Source organism: Rattus rattus, chromosome X, assembly GCF_011064425.1.
Source record: "Rattus rattus isolate New Zealand chromosome X, Rrattus_CSIRO_v1, whole genome shotgun sequence".
NCBI lineage: Eukaryota > Metazoa > Chordata > Mammalia > Rodentia > Muridae > Rattus > Rattus rattus.
Genome location: NC_046172.1, coordinates 29,897,162 through 29,917,432, shown reverse-complemented (window position 1 = coordinate 29,917,432; position 20,271 = coordinate 29,897,162). Strand labels below are relative to the sequence as shown.

Sequence of the window (20,271 nt, the reverse complement as noted above, 5' to 3'; positions counted from 1 at the left end):
CTCCTGGAATTAATTCGTTCAACTCACAGAATTTGTGGCTAGGGCCAAAACGTAGGCCAGGTATAGTGTTATTATAGCCTATAGTTTTAGCTACTTGTAAGGCCAGGGTAGGTGGATGTCTTGTAACTTTTCTGTGGCTTTTCTAAGTATCGTGAACAAGGCAACTTTTAGAAGGATGAACTTATGGGGGTGTTAGTGTTTCAGAAGGTGAGGGCCTGATCTTCATGGTAGAAAGCATGGCAGCATGCAGGTAGGTATGGTGCTAGAGCAGTGGTTGAAGGCTCACATCCTTAATCAAAGCGGGGAGGGAAACTTGGAATGATGTGGCGTTTTGAAAGTTCAAAGGTTACCTTCAGTGTCACACCACTGCTAACAGGGACAAACTAATCCTCCACGAACAGTGCCACCCACTGGAGACTAAGCATTCAAATATATGAGCCTCTAGGGGCCATCCGTATTCAAACCATCATAATGAAGGCCAGCCTGGGTGAAATACCCAGATTGCAGCGCTGTCAACCAAAGTGGCTAAGCATGTGCTCTAGTTAAGGTCCTTTGTGACCACAGAGACTAGAATTGAGTACTGTATTCCTCTCCCTTGTTAGGAGCAAAGTTTGGAGCTGGGAGCAGAAGGAACATGTAGAACATGTGAGCAGTCTCTCTCTCTCTCTCTCTCTCTCTCTCTCTCTCTCTCTCTGTGTGTGTGTGTGTGTGTGTGTGTGTGTGTGTGTGTGTGTGTGTGTGTGTGTGTGTGCTGACTGATTTTTTTAACAGCATTTTTTTTTTTTTCCGGAGCTGGGGACCGAACCCAGGGCCTGGCGCTCCCCTAGGCAAGCGCTCTACCACTGAGCTAAATCCCCAGCCCCTGACTGATTTTTTAAACTGAAAACTGGATTCTAGTCTAGAAAAATATTTCTTTTCCTGCATCCTTGTTGTATTCTTTGCCTTGTATCAAATACACATAAAGGAAACCCATGCTGCATTTATTTTTTGCTTTCTTTTTAAGAGAAGGCCGTGAGTAATTACCTCATATACTGGTTTTATGAACTTAGGTCAGGTACCATTGCATGGCTTCTGTATGTAATGTTTAAACATTGCATACTTAGTGCATCTTACATTTTGTATCTTATGTATGTATGTAAAATAGATGCATATTTCTCAGTCCACTGCTTCATTGCTAAGTGAGTCTACTTCTCCCAATTCACCCCTGATAGGGTCTTTCCTGTTTCCCTGAAAAATCTTGAAGCTTTCTGGAATACCCAGCAGCTCATGTTTGAAGAGGGTATGTCAAGAAGCAAGACCTAGCAAGCTTGAGGCATACCTGCCCACCCCACCCTGAAAACAATTGAAAGTTGCCACTTTGTTTTGTTTATTTTTGTTTAAACAATCAGGTACAGCGCTTGAGGCAGTCAATTATGGCTCCAAGGTGTTGATAGCCTAGATAGGTTCCTTTCAACAGTCCTCTAAGAAACTAGAAACCTAGAATGTAGTGTGTGCTCATATGCTTAAGATGTGCACACATGTATCCCCCAAAATGAGGCCCAGGAAACACTGACAGCAATGTAGTGGTTGCTCTAATGTAACATGGCATAACTTTCAGCAAACTAAAAGGAACACTTGCTTTAATTTTAGAGCTTTCAGTTGGTACATATGCGTATGTGTGCCATTTTATGAATTAATCACCTTCGGGCTATCATGGCAACCTTAAAAGTTAGTTACCTCTCAACTGTATATGTATGTAGGTCAAGGACAACTTTGGATGTTGTTCTTCAAGAGCCATACTTTTTTTAAATATTTAGCCAGCATTTCTCACGGGCCTGGAATTTTCCAAGGCTAGGTAAATTCTCAGGCTAGGCTGGCTGGCTGGCAGGCAGGCTTCCATGATCTGCCTATCTTTGGTTCCCTGTTACTGTAGTTGCTAGCATGTGCTTCTAGGTTTTACTTTTGGTTAATGTGGGCTCTGGGGAACAAACTCATGTCCTCATGTTCTTTATGGGATGAGATAGTGTCCCAGCCCCAAAATCTGTTTTGGGAAAGGTCAATTTTCAAATAACATATTTGAAGACTGCTATTGCATAAGGATTTACAACAGAAGCTGTTTTTTTCTTTTCTTTTTGTATAGAATTTAGATATAAAAGCTCAGGTTATATATTTGGGAGGATCTATCAACATTAATACAATTACCATAGTCATAACATGTTAGTTTTATTTCTTTATCTAACAATGTGTGAACCCTTAAGAACAATTGACTTGAGAGCTAACTAACTTTTAAGGCTGCCATGATAGCCCTAAGGTGATTAATTCATAAAATAGAATGTGCTGTAGAAACATGAGCCATTGTTTTTAGTTTTTCTAAGAATTCTGGCCAGAAACATTTTTTTTTTCAATTTCTGTTTTGTCTTGCTGTGGTGGTTTGAATAAGAATGTTCCCCATAGGCTTACATATTTAAATATTTGGTCTATAGTCAGTGGAACTATTTGGGAAGGATTAGGAGGTGTGGCTGTGTTCAGGCAGGTGAGGAGCAGGGGGTGTTGAAGGGTGTTGCCATTCTCAATTTTGGCTTCTGTTCCAACCAAATATCTGCCTGTCTGCTTGCCATCATGCTCTTCATCATAATATCATGAGCTCTTTGAAATTATAAGCAAGACCCCAATCAAATGCTTTAAAAACAAGTTGCCTTTATCATGGTGCTTCAACACAGGAATACAACAGTAAAAATATACATTTAGCATATCCTAGATAGATCTTTTGACAAGGCAATTAGTCACTTAATTATTATATAATTAGCTAAGAATGATCATGGAGAGGGAGAGGTAGTGTGCAATATGAATTACATGTTTATGTATATGTATATGTATATATATGTGTGTATGAGAGAGATTAATCATTATTTTTTAACTCTTAAATATATCACATAAATACATTCTCACAAGTGAATGAATAGTAGAGGTCCTAAGAGGGTCTAGTGTAGGCTTATAAAAAGTTCATTTATAATTAATATATACGTAAGGAGAAAACAATACATGTTTGCCAAGATTTTGATTAATTTGAGATTTCTATCTCATTTACTAATTGGTATAAACAACTTTTTTTTTTCTGAACAGAGTGGACAGGACAAATGTCAGCAAGCATATTATCATTATGGATTACAGCAGTCTGGATTATTAGAGTTTACTCTTAATATATATACTAAAATTTGTAAAAAGCCCTCATGGGCCATTAATGACTCAGAGATGAATACAGATTATCACTACTAAATCGGTTTGCATCTTCATGCTTCATCTGGCCTATGGTGACTGTCCTCATTAGGAGCCTGCTAAGTTAAATTGATTTTGGTTTTGTAAAGTGCTATGCATGGATTCTGCTTCCTCTTCTGTTCTCCAGGCAATTTCATTGCATCTTTGTATTAGTTTAAAATCAAAATGGGCACACAGGAGACCTGTTGACTTCTAGTAGACAGATGTGTTATTTTAGACTCACCACACATTCTGCTATATAGTTATTTCTATGTCGAGTTTGAGGCAAAATAATGTTCATATCCTATTCTCTGAGGGGCATATATAAAATGATAGTAGCTTGATTTTAGTCTTCATCACCTACAGTATAGAGCTATGTATCTCCCGCACTGCCTATTCTGTTAGGAGGTAGATAATCCACCACCTACATGAAAGTCAAGGCAGGAAAACACAAACATCATCAGTCTTTTTCCTTCAGTCCCCAGGCAAGCTCTCCAGACAGGTTGTCATATTTTGAGGCCAGTCCCCTGGTAGAAAAGAAGTCTTTCAAATGAGAAAACTCTCCATGCATTTGATTTGAGCCAACATGCCTTAACTACAGCATAATCAGCTTTAGTGACTCCTTGTCTCCTTTCCCTAGGACAAGCACAGCTGTGTTTTGTCCCCCTTTCCAGAGGCAGTGGACTTCTTGTGGCGTTTAAACAGAAGCTGAATGGTTTTAAAGCACAATCCTGTTATCAAGATGAGAATGTAATTATAGAAAACAACGCATCCCTGCATTTCACTGTCTCCAGCTTTATACTAACAGGAACCTGGAGCTATTCATTTGCAGCTAACTAGCTAATAATTGTAGCACAAGGCCTTAGCTGAGGTGACCTAGCCTCTGAGAGATGCTCAGCAGGAGTATAGAGAAGATACAGGAACCCATCAGCTGAGGATCGCCCTCTTTGTTTCATTCAGTCATAGTTGCCTTGGTTTCCTGACCTCTTAGGGGAACAGAGGGTACTGTTGCCAATTAACGGGTGTATGTGCCCTAAGTTTACCACCAAGAAATCCCAGAACATGCTGGTCTCACTGTGTAGGTTGGAAAATGCAATATACATTTAAAATTATTTTTGATAAATAGGATGTATACCCTAAACAGGCTTAGACTTATCTTGAAAATGCAGGGCTATCTTCATGAACATTAATCACACTCTCCAGCTAAAAAATACTCTTGTCCCCAAACTATGTAGGTAGAGAGAACTATTGGGCTCTTTTCTGAGGATCCTTGTATACTAGAATGTAGTAGCATGCTCTGCTTCTTCTTTCTCTGATGTCAATACCGATCTCTAGGGATTATTGCCACTTGATACTAACATTCCTAATTTGCCACATGTACCTTTTTCTCTTTCTCCTTATATCTACATTCTTTTGCTTCAATTTGTGGTTTATTTGTATATGTGAATATAAAAGACATGTTTATAAACACTTAGTGTTTCTATTATTGTGTACCACACACTAAACAAATAGATTTCTTTTTGAGATTTTATTTTTATGTGCATGGGTGTTTTACCCACATGTATGTCAGTGTATCAAATGCATTCAGTGCCCACAGAAGCCAGAAGTGCTCATTCCTTCCCTTGGAACTGAATTTACATGTGGTTGTTAGCTGCCACATAGATGCTGGGATCAATTTTGGGTGTTTTGGAAGAGCATTCAATACTCTTAACAGTTAAGTTACCTCTCCAGCTCCAATAAATAGATTAATGTTTATTCCAAATGCATTGGAAAAATTTAGTAAGCACAGTAAGATAGATTTACAAAAATACAAGAATAGCTCCCAGATATTGAATCATGTAAACTTATCCACATGTTTATCTATATCAATAGATTTGCTCTGGGGCAAATAATTCCAAATGCTTATCCCAGGAAGTTTTATTTTGGGGACAATTATATTCCAGAATAAAATAGACCGTCTAGAGAATATATATTCTAATATATATATATTTGTGTATATATATATATATGTTAGAATCTTACAATTTGAAAATTATTAATTCCATTGTAATTATTATCACAATGTCTTAGAGAAATTTAAGTACCGAAATGAATGAATAGACATTTGGAGAAGGGACAACTCATACAGTATGCCAACTGATCAACAAAAGAGACATAATGAGATTAGACATGTCATTTTAAATCAGCATGATAACAATAGATTCATGTAAGAATCACCAATTAATACTATTAATAAAAATTAGTGGGTGACAATTTGATGAAATATAAGATGATAAAAGTCACAAATGACTTGCCACTAATTTCTTATTCATTATAAAAGAAAAATTATTAATTTTTACAGGGACACAACCCACGTAAGTGTCAAAGTTAGTCTCACAATTAGAAGGATAAATTGGCACCATGTGGCTCCTCATATGCTATACTGAAGAGGACAGTCACTTATATCATTCTTTGCAAATTCATAACTTCAACCTAATTGTGAGAACATACTAGGGAAACCCAAATGGAAAGATTTCTGTAAAATATCTGATTAGTACTTCTCAAAACTCAATGTCACAAAAGTGACAGAAGGGGGATAAGGAATGACACTGACTTAAGGACACTGATAGCCTAATGATATTTGGGGGCAATAGGCATCATTTTAAAGGTAGATAAAAGAAGAGATAAGGAGCACACATCGATGTCCCACTGCTTGATATTTTTTAATTGGACAGAGTTTCTATAAGAAATTGTCCTTGTAGGGGTTGGGGATTTAGCTCAGTGGTAGGGCGTTTGCCTAGCAAGTGCAAGGCTCTGGTTTTGGTCCCCAGCTAAAAAAAAAAAAAAAAAAAAAAAAAAAAAGAAAAAAAAAAAGAAATTGTCCTTGTTATTGGAAAAATACATATTATATTTAAAAGTAAAAAATAATACATGGTACAAGTAACTAGCTTTCATGTGTTGTAGAAAAAGAATATGTTTATGTATAAATTTCTGTGATGAAAAAGACAAGGATTATGTACTTTCATTAAATATCAAGTATATGGAAGAAAATATTAACAAAGGGTAAATCTGGGTGGAGGATGAAGATCACTATTCTTGCAACCTCTATGGGAGCAATGAATTATTTCTGAATCAAATATGAAAATGGAAAGGACACAACCTACTTATCTTATAATTCATCAAGCTTAGGGGAACATGGAAAGAAAAGGAAAAACAAAAACGAAAAACACCAAGGAGCTCAGTCATGTACCTCCACATTCCTATGGAACAATCGGAAAATTTTACCTACCTGAACATAGAGATACTCGAAAGCAACTGGATCTCTTCTTAACAGGTCAATGGGATCCTTGGGAACAAAACTGATTCGGAAAAGACACCTCATCTTATGGGAACTGGGCCTCTGTGTCACCTGGAAGAGCAAACACATCATTTCAAAATCCATCCGTGCTGACTACGAAAGGGCAGAGGACCACAGAATCAAAATCCCCTTTCTATGTCAATAAAAGCTTCAAATTTGCCTTTGTGTGAGACTGGGGTTCCTAGGAGCAGACTCGGAGGTAAGGCTTTGTATGTACAGGGACTTGTTCTAGGAAAGTTTAAAGGGGAGGCTGGGAAAGGAAAGAGAAAGCAGTACAGGAGACAAGAGATGATAAGAGTTCGTACACATACAGCGACGTGACATGGATTCATATCCTGTTCTGAGTCTGCAATGGCTGCATTGTGTGGGATGATTCATAGTAGGCAACTGCTTTCTTTCAGGCTGTTTAATGCATTTTCTTAAGTGTTAGATATATAAGATCAGGAAAATTTTTGAATGTTTATTCACCTAAATCACCATAAAGATTCCCCATAGGCCCATGTAGTAGGCAAAGGTTTGAACAGAACTACAAAGAGAAAAAGAAAGTTGTGGAACGTTTCATTAGACTCAAGAACACATGGGCTGCCCACCTCTTTTGTCATTTACTGCTGCAGGCTAAAGGTTATTTACTACATGTTAATTTACTACAGAGGTTATTTACCTCTGACTATTTGATGGACCAGGAGTTTGAAGAATTTTCAGATATAGCCCATGACGGGCCAACTTCTTGCTCACCACACCCAGGTGAAGTGCCACTGACAAGTGTTCTAAGTTGTTAACCAGAGCTCTCTTAGGGCGAGCTTCAGGTCATATGGTGAAAACTGGCTTGTTGAGCCATTTTTAGTGACTCCCCAATTTGCCCCATGTCCATTTTCCACTCCTGTCCCAGCTTCTCTCATAATCTTTCATGGAATTTCCACATGTTCAAGCCTTTGGTTAAAGTTTTGCTTCTAGGGGAACGTAGACACACATTGAGCTCTCAGTTAAAGGGTTTTGAATAAAAGTGGCCGTTTCCCTATGACAGTGCCTAAAATGAGCCATCTATTTCTAAGATCTACTTTCCCATGTGGTATTTTGCAAGTGGCTCTAAAGGACACTATGTAGACTTAAACTTGATGAACATCATAGGTCAAGTTCAGATACAGAAATAGAAATCAAAACTCATGGCAGTTTTTCTAATTCATTGCATCCCATTGGATTCTGTCAAAAGAGTAAAGCAATTCAAGGATGTGTGGAGTACTAGTTCTTGATTTTTTGTTTAATGAATTATTTTTATTTTTCATTATGTGTGTGCATGTGAGCTCAGGTTCCTGTAGAGGCCAGAGGTGGTAGATCTCCTGGGACTGGAGTCCCAGGCACTTGTGAAACCACCTGATACGGGTTCTGCGAATTGAACTTAGTTCTCTAGAACAGCAGATCATGTTCTGAACTGCTGAGCCATCCCTCCAGCTCCCAGACACTTGCTTTTAATTATGTATCAAATAAGAAGCACTTTAGCACGACAGTGCTTCCTCTGCTTCTGTTGCCCCAGTAGTAACTTGCTGCTTCAGTTGCAGATATCCCCTCTGTCCCCTCATGCTCTGTTTTTACGGCTATCTCTCAATGAACTTTCCTATGTAAGTAAACTTTGTGGATACTTAAAGACTCAACAGAAATGCTCAGCGTTTTCGAAGTTAAGCCAAGTGAAGGTGGTATGTTGAATACAGCAGAAAACAATTGGCATGTCTCCCCCTAGAACAGATGGGGTGGAATCTTGGGAACCAGGAGTTGGGACACATAGGTAGATCACATAGTCATAGTGGGCAGGACTAAGGTAGTGATTGCACGTTTCCAAAAATAGCCATGAGTATGTATCCAGAACCAAAGACAACAAAGATGACTTTGACTTATTCTTCATACTCTCAGAAACAATTGTGTTTTTAATGACTTTGAAGAGACTAGAGACCTAAACAAGCAAAGAAGCCATTGCACTAACAGAAGATGTCACGCTGCAGAGCTACATTTCAGTATTTGCCTGGCCTTCCAATGACAAATCTTAGAGATCAACTGAAAATCTATGGCAGACTGGCGGGGGAGGGGGGCATTTCCCTGAGGCATCAAATGCATTCATTATGAAGGCGGTGCTTCTGCAAGAGAGGACATAGGGTATAAAGCAGCTACAGGGAGAGGGCTGGAGGAAGGGCATCCTGAGACACCACAGACTCAGTTTTCTATAGTAGCAGCATTCTTGGGGTGTACATCACAGACCTGAGTGAGTGTCTCCTGTTCATGAAGCAAGAGCAGCTTGGTGCCGGCCCCTTCAGTTCTCTGCTCCAGCATGAGAGAGAAGTGCTCAATGCCTTTGATAGACAGCTTCTCTTGCAGAGTTAAGATGACATCCTTACAGAACAAACAGGGACATGAAGAGATCAAAATCAACACTGTCCACTTTATTTTTTAGAGTCTACCATGTCCAGAAAGTGATACGTTTATTTAAGCTTTACATCCTGAAATAGAAGAGAAGCTTATTGATCATATAAAGTTCCTTTTTATTTCTCTTAAATTTATATAGGTGATCTGCCTGCATATGCACTGTGCAGAATTTGTATGCCTGATGCTCAAGGAGGCTAGACGAGGGCATCAGATCCCTTGGAACTGGAGTTACAGCCACCATGTACGTGCTGGGAATCAAAGCCAAGTCCTCTAGAAGAGCAGCCACTGTCCTTAACCACTGAGCAATCTCTGCAGTCCCCATGTAATGTTCTAAATTGGAAAGGTTTTTTTTTTTCTTAATGGATAAAGCGTTAGTTTCATTCTCTTCTTCTCTAAATGAGGAAACAATTAAACCAGCTCTGAAAGTGCTCTAGCCCAGGGACCAGTAAAGTATGCTCTGCATACCAAATCTAGTCCACCACCCATTTTTGTAAATAAAGTTTTATTGAGACAGAGTTAATCCATCTCTGTCCATGGTTGATTTAATATCCAAATACTGCGGAAACAGAGTTGTGCAGTGGCTGGTGTGGCCTGCAATATCTACCATTTTACTCCTGCCCCCAATAGTATGCTGGACCCAGCATATTCTGCAAGAGATTGGAAGCTTTGAAGCTCCCAGGAAAGTCTTGTTTCTAATCCCAGCTCTCATGCTTATAAACTTCACAGCGCTGGGTAGTTATTTAACCTATAAGTATCTCAGTTTCCCTACCTATAAACTGGAAGTGATAATTATGCCTGCCTTGGAATGGATATAGGAATCAAATGTGTTCATACGCACAAAGCATTTATTATAATGCCATTTACTCAGAGAACACCACCGTAACAGTGCATATTCATTTTACATCCCTGGGAAAAGTAAAATGAGCAAGCTATGCCTATAATCTTTTATAGGATTAAACATTTATAGTCAGAAAGTATTGACTATACAAATAAAGGCTGTTCTGCAATGCACAGCTAATCTCCTCAGCCTTTATTCTTCTTTGTAGATTTGAAACTAGCAAATGACCTCTCTTCAAGATAATTTTTGTCATGTGTCTAAATTCTGTAGAGCAGAGCTTCTCAATGGGAAGAAATGGACATTTGGACATTTTTGGAGATATCCTTTGGTTGGCACAGCAGGGTTGGGGATGTCATTAGTGGGTCGAGTAGGGATACTGTTAAGTACCTTAACAATGCACAGGGCAGTCACAACAAAGAACTATGTATTCTAACACCTCAATAGTTGCAAAGGTAGAAAAACATTCTCATACGTGAAGTGGGTTTTCCATGTTATTTGAGTCTGCTCGATTGCCCCTTTGGCCCCATTAAAACATAATCCACAATAGCCAACCACACCCACTCCCAGAGAATAATTGTTCAACAAAAATTCCTTGATTTTAGTGAATGTGACCTAAAAGATTCCCTGCTTTATAACTTATTTTTTTTTTTTGCACAAAATCCAGGAAGAGAAACACAAGCCAAATTTTGTGTGGCTACATGAACTCTATGTGACATTTTTGTAAACCAGTAGCAGGGACAGTAGAAATGATTCTGATACCTACTCCCTATCATAACTCTGTAATGAGAATGCTGGCAACTTGTATTCAGGAGGTGTCACCTTCCTTTCATCACAGCACGATTTCTGTTATGTCCAACAACCAGTGTCTGCTGTGCTAATAAGGCTGTTAGGTGCATGATGAGAGAACTTGAATTTGATGCGAACTCTTTGCACAGCTCCTGGTTTTCTCATTGTCAACTGTACTCCACTAGGAAATCAAACTCAGTTTAATGTGAGTTCCTATAATAAAGAGGCCTGGAGGAATGAACAACAGACCTTTTCTTCAGTTTAGATTGATTTCTGGTAAGATATGTACTCAAGTCTTAACACATCTTTAAGTGAGGTAGGAGGTCTAACAGCAAGGAGCTGAGAAGCAGGGAACACAGAATAAGTCTGTAAGGGCAAAGAGATTCGCAGCAATGTACTTGTGTACATGGGTTTCAGGGTCTGCAAAAACAATGGTCCAGATGGTCATCCCCATTTGCTCACCAAATCTGTGTGCAGGAATGGATTAGCCTTGCCTAAAGAAAGATCATCTCACTCTTAGGAAAGAATCTTAGGTCTTCATAGGCCTGTCTGGCAGGAGTCATTATGCTTTATCTAAAGCCCTGGACCATAGCACATAGTTTATGCTAAGAGTAGCACACAAATAGACTTGGACCTTGAAATATCAACTTGACGACTAGAGAGATAAGGCACCAAAGCCAGCCATGTCTATGTGGTGACCAATCTCCAATAAAAACTCTGGACACTAAGACAAAGGGGGAGTTTTCTTAGAAATACACTGTGCATACAACTACATCATTTCCAGAAGAATAAAACACTGCCTGTAGGTGTCCATGAAGAGGTGATACTGGAAGATATGTATATGAGTTCTCCTAGACCATGCCTATGGGCTGACTTTCTTTGTCGAACCCAGCATTTCACTCTCTGCTGAAAGGAAGTAGAGTGTAAGAGGACAAATGGTTGAGTGCTGGGTGTTCCTCAGGAAGGTCATTTACCTACAGGGTGGTCTCAAGGATCTCTCAATGACCCATTTCTGTGTTTGTTTCCTAAATGCAACAAAAGAATCCTATAATTCTTACAGACATCAGGTGGCCCCCAAAGCCTAAAATAGTTGCTCTCTCGTTCTTTCCAGAAAGAATTTGCAGACCCCACCCCATCCCGTTTGTTGATCAATTGTTAGATATTCTCTCATCATACATTTGTATTGAATAGGAAGAAAAAAAGAAAACGATTTTCTCAGTCATCACCATTTCAAAGTAGCAGTCTTATATGAAGGGAACTAGTATTTCATCTGGGGCAATTAAGGATGACTTAGTGCTCCTACACCCATCTACTAATATTGTGCCTTCTACTGCCAACTGAATCACCATGTATTTAAGGCAATTTAAACCCAGCTGCTTGCTGGTATTATGACAGTAAGATGCACAGCAAGTGGGCTTTGTAGAACCATTTGCACAGGTGAGGTCTACTCCGAGTCCTTTCAAACACACAGAATTAATGGTTGACTATTGATAGACATTTTAAACACAGACTTGATATTCTCTTGCTAGATTATGGTACAGATCATCACTAGGTACATTTTTACCTCCATAAAATCTTTCTGACTGTGCCATTTGAAGAAAGCCTATTTTAGGCTGATGAGACATTAGGGAGCAATCAATTTCTGAACATACTTTTGTACAATAAAAAAAGAGAATATGTACTTTTCTTTTCCAAGAAAGAAGCATGGGGGGGGTGTTCCATATGCTTTGCTACCAAACCTATTATGTAAAACTCACCCATGGATCAGAAATCCTGGGACTGCATGGTGGCACTTATTTTAACCCCCTCCTGAGAAGCACACCTCCGTTCTGCTTGTTATATAGCAATCTTGAGCAATTGGTTACAGCAACCGAAAATAAATGTTATCTTTACATTACTCTACCCCTTGTTTTTGCTGGACACAAAAGTGGCAGATAGTCAATTAACTGTTAACATCCTAATCTTCTCGGTGGCTGACATTGCTGGGAAATCCTGTTGGCTTTGGGCGGGGTGCCAAACTTTCTTGGTGACAGTCATGGTATTTTAATTAATCTGCAGTTGCAAGAAAATGGCTAGCCCTGGTGTTTCTCCATAGATAGCATGTCATATTGTTTGTAGCACCATAGGGACAAAAAGAACAGAGCACTTCTTAGTTTGTCCATTCTGACTAGGTTTGATTTTCTGTAATGAGCACAGGCATAGAGGTTCCAGTGTCATCTTACCTTGATGGAAGTGCTGCAGTCAAAGCGAAAGGATTTGGTCTGTCCGTTTTCCAAGTAGACTTTCAAAACATTTGGCATAAAAAGAAGTGAATTGTCTTTAACAGTTTCCTGTTTAACAACACAAAAGATAAATAGTAGCTGTGAAGGGCAGTCAAATTAGAATCCCACTCCTGGCAGTAGCCACTTGTGTGTATTGCTTATTCTTATCACAATATAATAAAGAATAAAGCAACAAAAATTCAAAGGTCAGCCAGGTATTCCTTTAGTGGTATATGAACTAAGGTATTCATACCAATATTGTTTTCCAGCTACTAGTGCACAAGACATTTTGCTCATCAGAAATATCAGAAGCATTTTTTTTAAAAGCAAGATTCCCCAGTGGAAAACATTATTACAGACATAATTCCTTTGTAGCCAAGCATCTGTGTTTGGATCCACAAGCTTTGACTTTTTCAGATCAGGATTAAATGAACAAAATGAGGACCATAAATGATGCTGTGTGACAGGAGACTGCTGGTCCCTGGTGGTGGTCATGCAAATGAGTCACAAGTATTAAGAAGCTCAGGGGTAAAGATTAGTTTTTTGAAATTTTTTTAACCCATTTAGGAAATGTTTTTCAAAGGAAAATATAAGAGTAATTAGTGTGCTAAAAGAGAAAAAGATACGAGGCTCTTAGCTTAGTGGTGAGCAATTGCCTCATGTCCTAGTTAGCTTTTTGTTATTGTTTGTTGTTCAAAACAAAATAAAACACCAAAACACCATGTAGAAAAGAACCTGGAGAGAAAAGGGTTTATTTTAGCTTACAGGTTACAGTCCATCATTAGAGGAAGCTAGGGCAGGAATTCAAGACAGGACCGGGAAGCAGGGACCAAAGCAGAAACACAGAGGAATGCTCCTTACTAGTTTTTCCCAGGCTAACATTCAGCTTCTATTCCCTATGCACATGCAGGACTACCTGCTCATACATGGTAGTGTTCAGGATGCTCTGGGCCCTCCTCTATCAATTAGCAATCACGAGAATCCCAGAGACATGCTGACAGGCCAATCTGATGGAAGCAACCCTTCAAATGCATTTTCCTCATCCCAGGTGTCTCTAGTTTGACAAAGCCTATCAAGAAACCTGGCACGTGGGTAGGTTCTGCATTGCATTCCCAGTGCCACACACACAAAAAAAGATAAGTACTAAGTCTAGGATATAATGTACAGTATATCCTATACTAATATACCTAATAATCATAACATCACAATCTAGAAATAACCCCAACAGTGATGCCATTTTGAAATATGACTAAGACTGAACCTGAGAAATATATTCCTGAGGATGTTTTCTTTAATTGGATACCAGGAGAGGTAATGAAGGAGATGAAGGAGAGAAGTTGACACACCCACGTAAGATCCATGGTTCCTTGGAGTGAACTCTGTCATGTCCACGTATTTGGTGCTACAGAGTCATGAGGATTGTTGGGAACTTAGAAATAGCAAAGTCACGTGTTCTTTGGCTTGAAGATGGAGGAACTGAAGATCACATACATGGATGCTTATAAGTGTTTTACAGTCTGAGCAAAGTCAACACTTACAAATCTCTAACTGGTCCCCTGACTTTCACTGCCCCTTTCTTTTTCTGAATTTCTTCTCATTTCTACTGCCTACCATTTCCCTGTGACCTCCTTGCTGCCTGACTCACTGAGTAAGGTTGGCTTTAAATTCAGAAAACAAGGCTTCCTGTGACTGAGAAGAGCATGTTCAAAAAACTGAAATCCCATGGGCTGCAGGGTAGATGAACATCTGCAGGTCCTATCTTGATAGCATCTTGGCAAGGCAGTGGAGGCTGCAAAAGACCTCTGGCCTTGCAGCAGTGTCCTCATAGGACAGCTGCCTCATATGAGCTCTGTTATAAACAGGGTCGAAATGACATTATCCCTACAGCTTCTAGACTATTATTCTCTCTTTAGATGTCCAGTCACAGGCTGAGAAACCCTGGAGTGGAAAGGTAATTTTCTGATGAATTTTTGATGTGATGTACTTGTCCTTTTTTTTAATGCTTGGAATCCTCCACTCCTCTACAGGGGGACAGGATTCTGAATTGGTGACATGTGTAGATCTATTTCAGTGAGCGGAGTGTATCAAGTTCATGGGGAAGTCCAAAATTCCCACAGGCTAACTGTGACAACCTCAGACCTTTCTCACAAGTGCCCCAACAGTTTGTCAGATCGACGTGCCATGATACTTAATCTTGATTGTCAACTAGTTTTGCTTGAGAGCCTCTAGGTGTACTGTGAGGACATTTTCAAAGATGACTGGCAGAGGGGAGAAGACCTGTCCTGAATATAAGGGTTGTCATCAAATAGCTTAAGAGTTCAGATGGAATAACAGAGGGAAAGTATCAGGTCCCCTTTACAGATTCTTTTCTCGCTCCATATTTTCTATTGATCTCTTTCTTTCCTTTCTCTATCCATCTCTATCTCAATTTCTATCTTTTTCCTGGATGTTGTGAGCTGAGCAGTCTCTGCTTGTACAAGTTCTCGCTGCCATTATATTCTGCCTTACCACAGGCCAAAGATAAAGACCCAAGGAACAGGGACTGAACACGCTGCTACTGCAAAGATCATTTCTCCTTGAATAGATATAGGCTTGGTATTTTATCACAACTGAAGGACAATTATCACACATTTTCATTTTCTGGTGTCCAAGTTGGACAGCCCTAAGTTGGGCTAGTGATAAGAAGACTCATAAGTTCTTTGCCCAGGATATGCATGTCCACAGCTTTCAATCCAGATCCAGGGCTAACTTCAGAAAAGAGTTCGTGATCCATAGCAAACAGATCACAGATGAAGATGTATCCTTATACAGTCATTAAAAACAAACAAACAAGAAAAACAAACACTGATCAGAACCAATAACCTTCAACAACAAAAATCTGGTATCTCCAAGGTCTTCAAAGCTATTAGTACTCTAGGTAAAGGTTTTCAAACCAAAACCAAAACCAAAAATGAGAGAGTACCCACACTTTATCTTCTTTGAACATGTTAAAATGAAATATCCTCTTGATTTTTGCATTATCTATGCTGAAGACCTTTCTGTAGGTACTTGCGGGTTCTTAGTTCTTGCTTTATATATGAAATCTGTACTTTTAACTACTTTGATATTCACACACACACACACACACACAGGAAACATAATTCTTTTCACAAATATATAAAAGGTTATTCTGAGGAAGCATACTTAATTGGCAATTGGCACAAGAAGTAGAAATTTCAGAGGAAGCTCATTTTTACCAAATATAACTGAGGCAATGCTAGTGCTCCTAGATCAAAGCAGTGAGTGTCATGCAGTAAGTGACATAGGAGTCACTCGGTTAGATCCTATTCTTGTTGTTTAGAACTAAGAGGCAAGGAGGTGGTAAGGCAAGTCCCTTTCAGTCTTGAGACTTGACATCCTCGTGAAAGACAAGAAGCATGTCCAGAATGAACATTCTAGTAGCATTATTGGCTTGCCTTGAACAAAAAGCCCCTGGCTCAATGATTCTCTGCATAATAACACAGATAAGTTGAAAACTCACCGACACTTGACCATTGATGATGACCTCTTCGGAAAAGCGTACTTTGACTGGATTGGACTTCAATCTTGCCTTTTTAGCAGCACTAATAAATGCTGATTTGGGAGACTAGAGGAAACAGAAAGATTTTTATTGAATTACTGGCATTCTAACACCAACCTTGTGACAGTTATTTTTCATCTTTATCCTCAAAGGTATGCAACATTGTTTCTAAAAAGTAAAATATTGAGTGCATGCCCAATTCAAGGACAAAATACAAATTATGAATGTGATTGAAACTCTGTCATGACTGTAAATTAATAACCTTGATTTAGTGACCAGACCAGAAGCATAGCATGCTCCATGTTCTTCCTATTCACAATTTCAAAGATCTTAAATCTTGCCTTGAATGCAGAGCTCTGAACACAATGCAGAAGTAGGCAGATTTTTTGTTCTGAATGTCTCTATAAGCTGGCCTTCACCCTTGTACTGGCAATCTGTGATCTTGGATCTTACTGTGCAGAGTGGGGAGGAGACTGACTCCCAATTTAGAGTTGAATTCCAGACTTCATGGTCTTCCTTATCTTACATGTGCATTGTATTTGGGGATTCTTCCCTGTTTTGTGGGAATTAAGGGATTAATGTTGCAGCTGTCCCACAGAAATTTCATGTGCAATAGAAGCATCTGCTTAGAAAGGTGCTGGGAAGAAGGAGATCCCTCCTGCATGCTCTTGGTCAATTCAATTCATCTGAAAATCATCCTGGTGTAGGTGTAATTTTTCAGTGAAACTTAAAGGAAAGAGACCTCTGTCCCATCTATTGACTGCATCACTGATTAGAAAATGAAAGAAACCTTCATGCTCCATTGGATTTAACAGGTAATCAGATAGTCACTTGTTTGTGAACTACAGTGGTTAAATATTGTCAGTGGCCTGGGGTGGAGACTTATTTGCATGCACTTCATTCTGCAGGCATTGAAGCTTTTGCACCATACATTCTAGTAACTGATTCTTGAATCTACATAAAAGCGTAACCTGATATATATATATATATATATATATATATATATATATATATTATATTCATCTCATGGCCAGAAAGCTAGTGATCATGACCCATACTTCTCTTTTTAAAGTTAAGTAATGAGAAAATTTAAAGTATTCCCAACCTTACCAAATACACACATTCTGGAAATCAATTAAGTTATTAAAAATGATGGAGTAGACATGTAAAATGTGGTATGTCCATAAAATAGAATCTTGTTCAGGTATAAAAATGAAGTACTGATCAGTGCTATAATCTTGAAAATATGGTACTTAAAGAATCAGACAGAATCAGAGCAAATATATAATTATACTTAAGCGAAATAGTGAGAAGAATAAATTCAGAAACAGAAAGTTTGGAGCAGTGGCAGAAGAAAAAGGAGGAAGGAACGTTTAATAGATATAGAATTTCCTTTAGGAGTGATAAGACATTTTTGCGATGAGAAAACAGTGATGCTTAATACAACTTGGATGCATTTAATACTGCTGAATTGTACAGTTGAAAACGGCATACTGTACGCAATACATGAATATCTTATTACAATACAAAATCATTGTTAAGAATATGCAGTGGCAAATATGTATGTTTGAGGGTAGATATTTTGCATTGATACTGTCAGAGTACTATTTTTGTTTATTCACTTTTGAAGTAGGGCTTTGCTATAAATTTCCAGGACCTGAACTTTGAAATATAGCTCAGGCTTCCCTCAGCCTGCAATCCTTCTGGACTCCCCTTCCTGGCACTGGAATGAAGGTTTGCAGCACCATACTAGATAATGCTGTTTCTAACATTCCTCTGCACCCCTCTTTCCACCTTTGAGACCTTGAGCAGCATCTTAGAAGGTTTGAGACATGGATGATTTTTGTTCTGAAACTTCGTATGTGAACAACAAGCTGACGTGAAGAGAATGGCTGACCTCTTAGTAAAGAAAACCAAACTCCGAAGGGACTCTGAATGAGTGCCAGTGTTCAGCAAGCTCTCGGTGAGTTTTAGGAGTCACGCTGGCAGTGCTGCAGCGATGTGTCTGTGTAATTCTAGGCCACGTTTAGTGATGATTAACGAGCAAATCATACGGTGGTGAGTTGATTTGCTTTTGAGATGCCATTTTTAGATGAAGGCGAAACATTATTCCTCCTTAATGATTCTGAGCAGCAGTATTTACACTGGCACAATGAGTTTAGCACAACTAGAGTGGCTGCAATAAAGACACCGAAGGAGACATGACTCACAGGCTGATATGCCTCAACACAATAAAGCATGACTCCTCCGGCATTCTTCGGCAATAAAATGTTCAACTCAGTCAAGGCACCATATATACAACTTTGAGTTCTCTGAGAATCCTGGCTTTTCGACTTAGTAACTTACTATATCTTTCTAGAATAATCTACACAATTCCTTGCCTCAGTTAAAAGGTATACTTATCAGAACTGACTCCTGAGATGTGTATCACTGGATAGAATTTTAGAAATAGAGTGACGTCACTCAGTCTCTTTGAAAACATAGCATGATTTGTCCACGTTATGTTTTTTTATATGACATTTCCTTATAGGCTCATGTCTTGAACACTTGGCCCTAACCTAGTAGTGCTGTTTGAGGAGGTGATAGAAACTTAGGTCGAGGAGATATGTCACTAGGTATGATGCTTAATATGGCTTGTTAATTTGACAGGCTCGGGAGATACCTAGGAGACACACTTTTGAGCCTGTGTCTGAATGTTTACCTAGATTAGGTTCACTGAAGTGTGAAGACCCACCTGACTTATGGGCAATATCATACCATGAACTGTGGTCCTGAGCTGAATAAAAAGAGACAGAGGTGAAAGTGAGGTGGGCCTCCATCTCTCTCTGCATTCTGTCTGTGACCACAATGAGACAACTTGTCTCGAGCTTCTGATGCTATGATGTATCTTTAAACTGTGAGTTGAGATGGACCCTTCTTCCTTTAAGCTGCTTTTGCCTCAGCAACAAGACAACACTGGGGATGTGCCTTGAAGGTTTGGTCTGCTTTCCAGGCTCTTCTCTCTATTTACTCCCTGTTTGCCACGACGTAAACAGTTCTTGTGTCTGTCCCTACTACCACTGCCGTGATACTTTGTCCAACCACGTGCCCAGAATCAATGGAGCTGAGGCCTGCACACAGAAAGCTCTGTAACCAACAGACAAAGCAAACCTTTTGTCCTTTAAGTTGTCTCAAGGGGATTTTCCTCACAGCTTGTTCTTCTTCTCCACCCCCAACCAGGTAACTCAAAGCCCATCCACCTCTAATCTCTCTTGTAATTAGGTGTAGCCATTTTATTTAACTACTAGTTTTAAACCAAAGAACAAGGTTTGCACAAAAAAGCTTGTAAATATGAGAATTCACTCTAGGGCTAGACTTTCAGGTGCAGAATTTAACATTACAATACATAGCAACAGACCAAACCTCAACAAACAACTATCTCTAACTCTTGTTCCCGGAGATCTGTTGCCCTCTTCTAGACTCCATGAGTACTTCATACATGCACTCTGTGTGCAGACATATTCACAGGCAAATCATCTATACACATGAAATAAATTGAAATGCCTCAGAAATTGAAACTGCTGTTTTGATGCAGAAAAAAAAAAAACAAAAAAACAAAAGTCTCCAAGTAGGTTATCTAATGAGAATTGGCAACAGAGTGGCTTGCTTACTCTGGTGACTAGGGTCTCAGATGGATGGGATAGTGCAAAGCAATTATGAACTCATATTTCTCTCTGTTAGTCAAAACATATATACTATGCACTGCTCAGAATCCTGGTGAATTAGCTGTCACCAACCATAGGTACTGATCAGAGGCCTTTCATACCAGGTGCCAGAACTGACAAGCAATTAACACGTAGAATAG

General features: G+C 39.1%; 1 protein-coding gene across 1 annotated transcript in view; it reads right to left on the bottom strand.

Annotated features, from left to right (window-relative positions):
* Positions 1–20,271, bottom strand: part of Frmpd4 (FERM and PDZ domain containing 4) — a 627,756-nt gene that overhangs the window by 27,159 nt on the left and 580,326 nt on the right. The window contains exons 6-9 of the mRNA XM_032889687.1: positions 16,389–16,493; positions 12,830–12,937; positions 8,819–8,950; positions 6,503–6,622 (exon numbers count right to left, since the gene is read on the bottom strand). Coding sequence (XP_032745578.1) covers positions 6,503–6,622; positions 8,819–8,950; positions 12,830–12,937; positions 16,389–16,493 — 465 coding nt within the window. The remainder of the gene's footprint in view (positions 1–6,502; positions 6,623–8,818; positions 8,951–12,829; positions 12,938–16,388; positions 16,494–20,271) is intronic.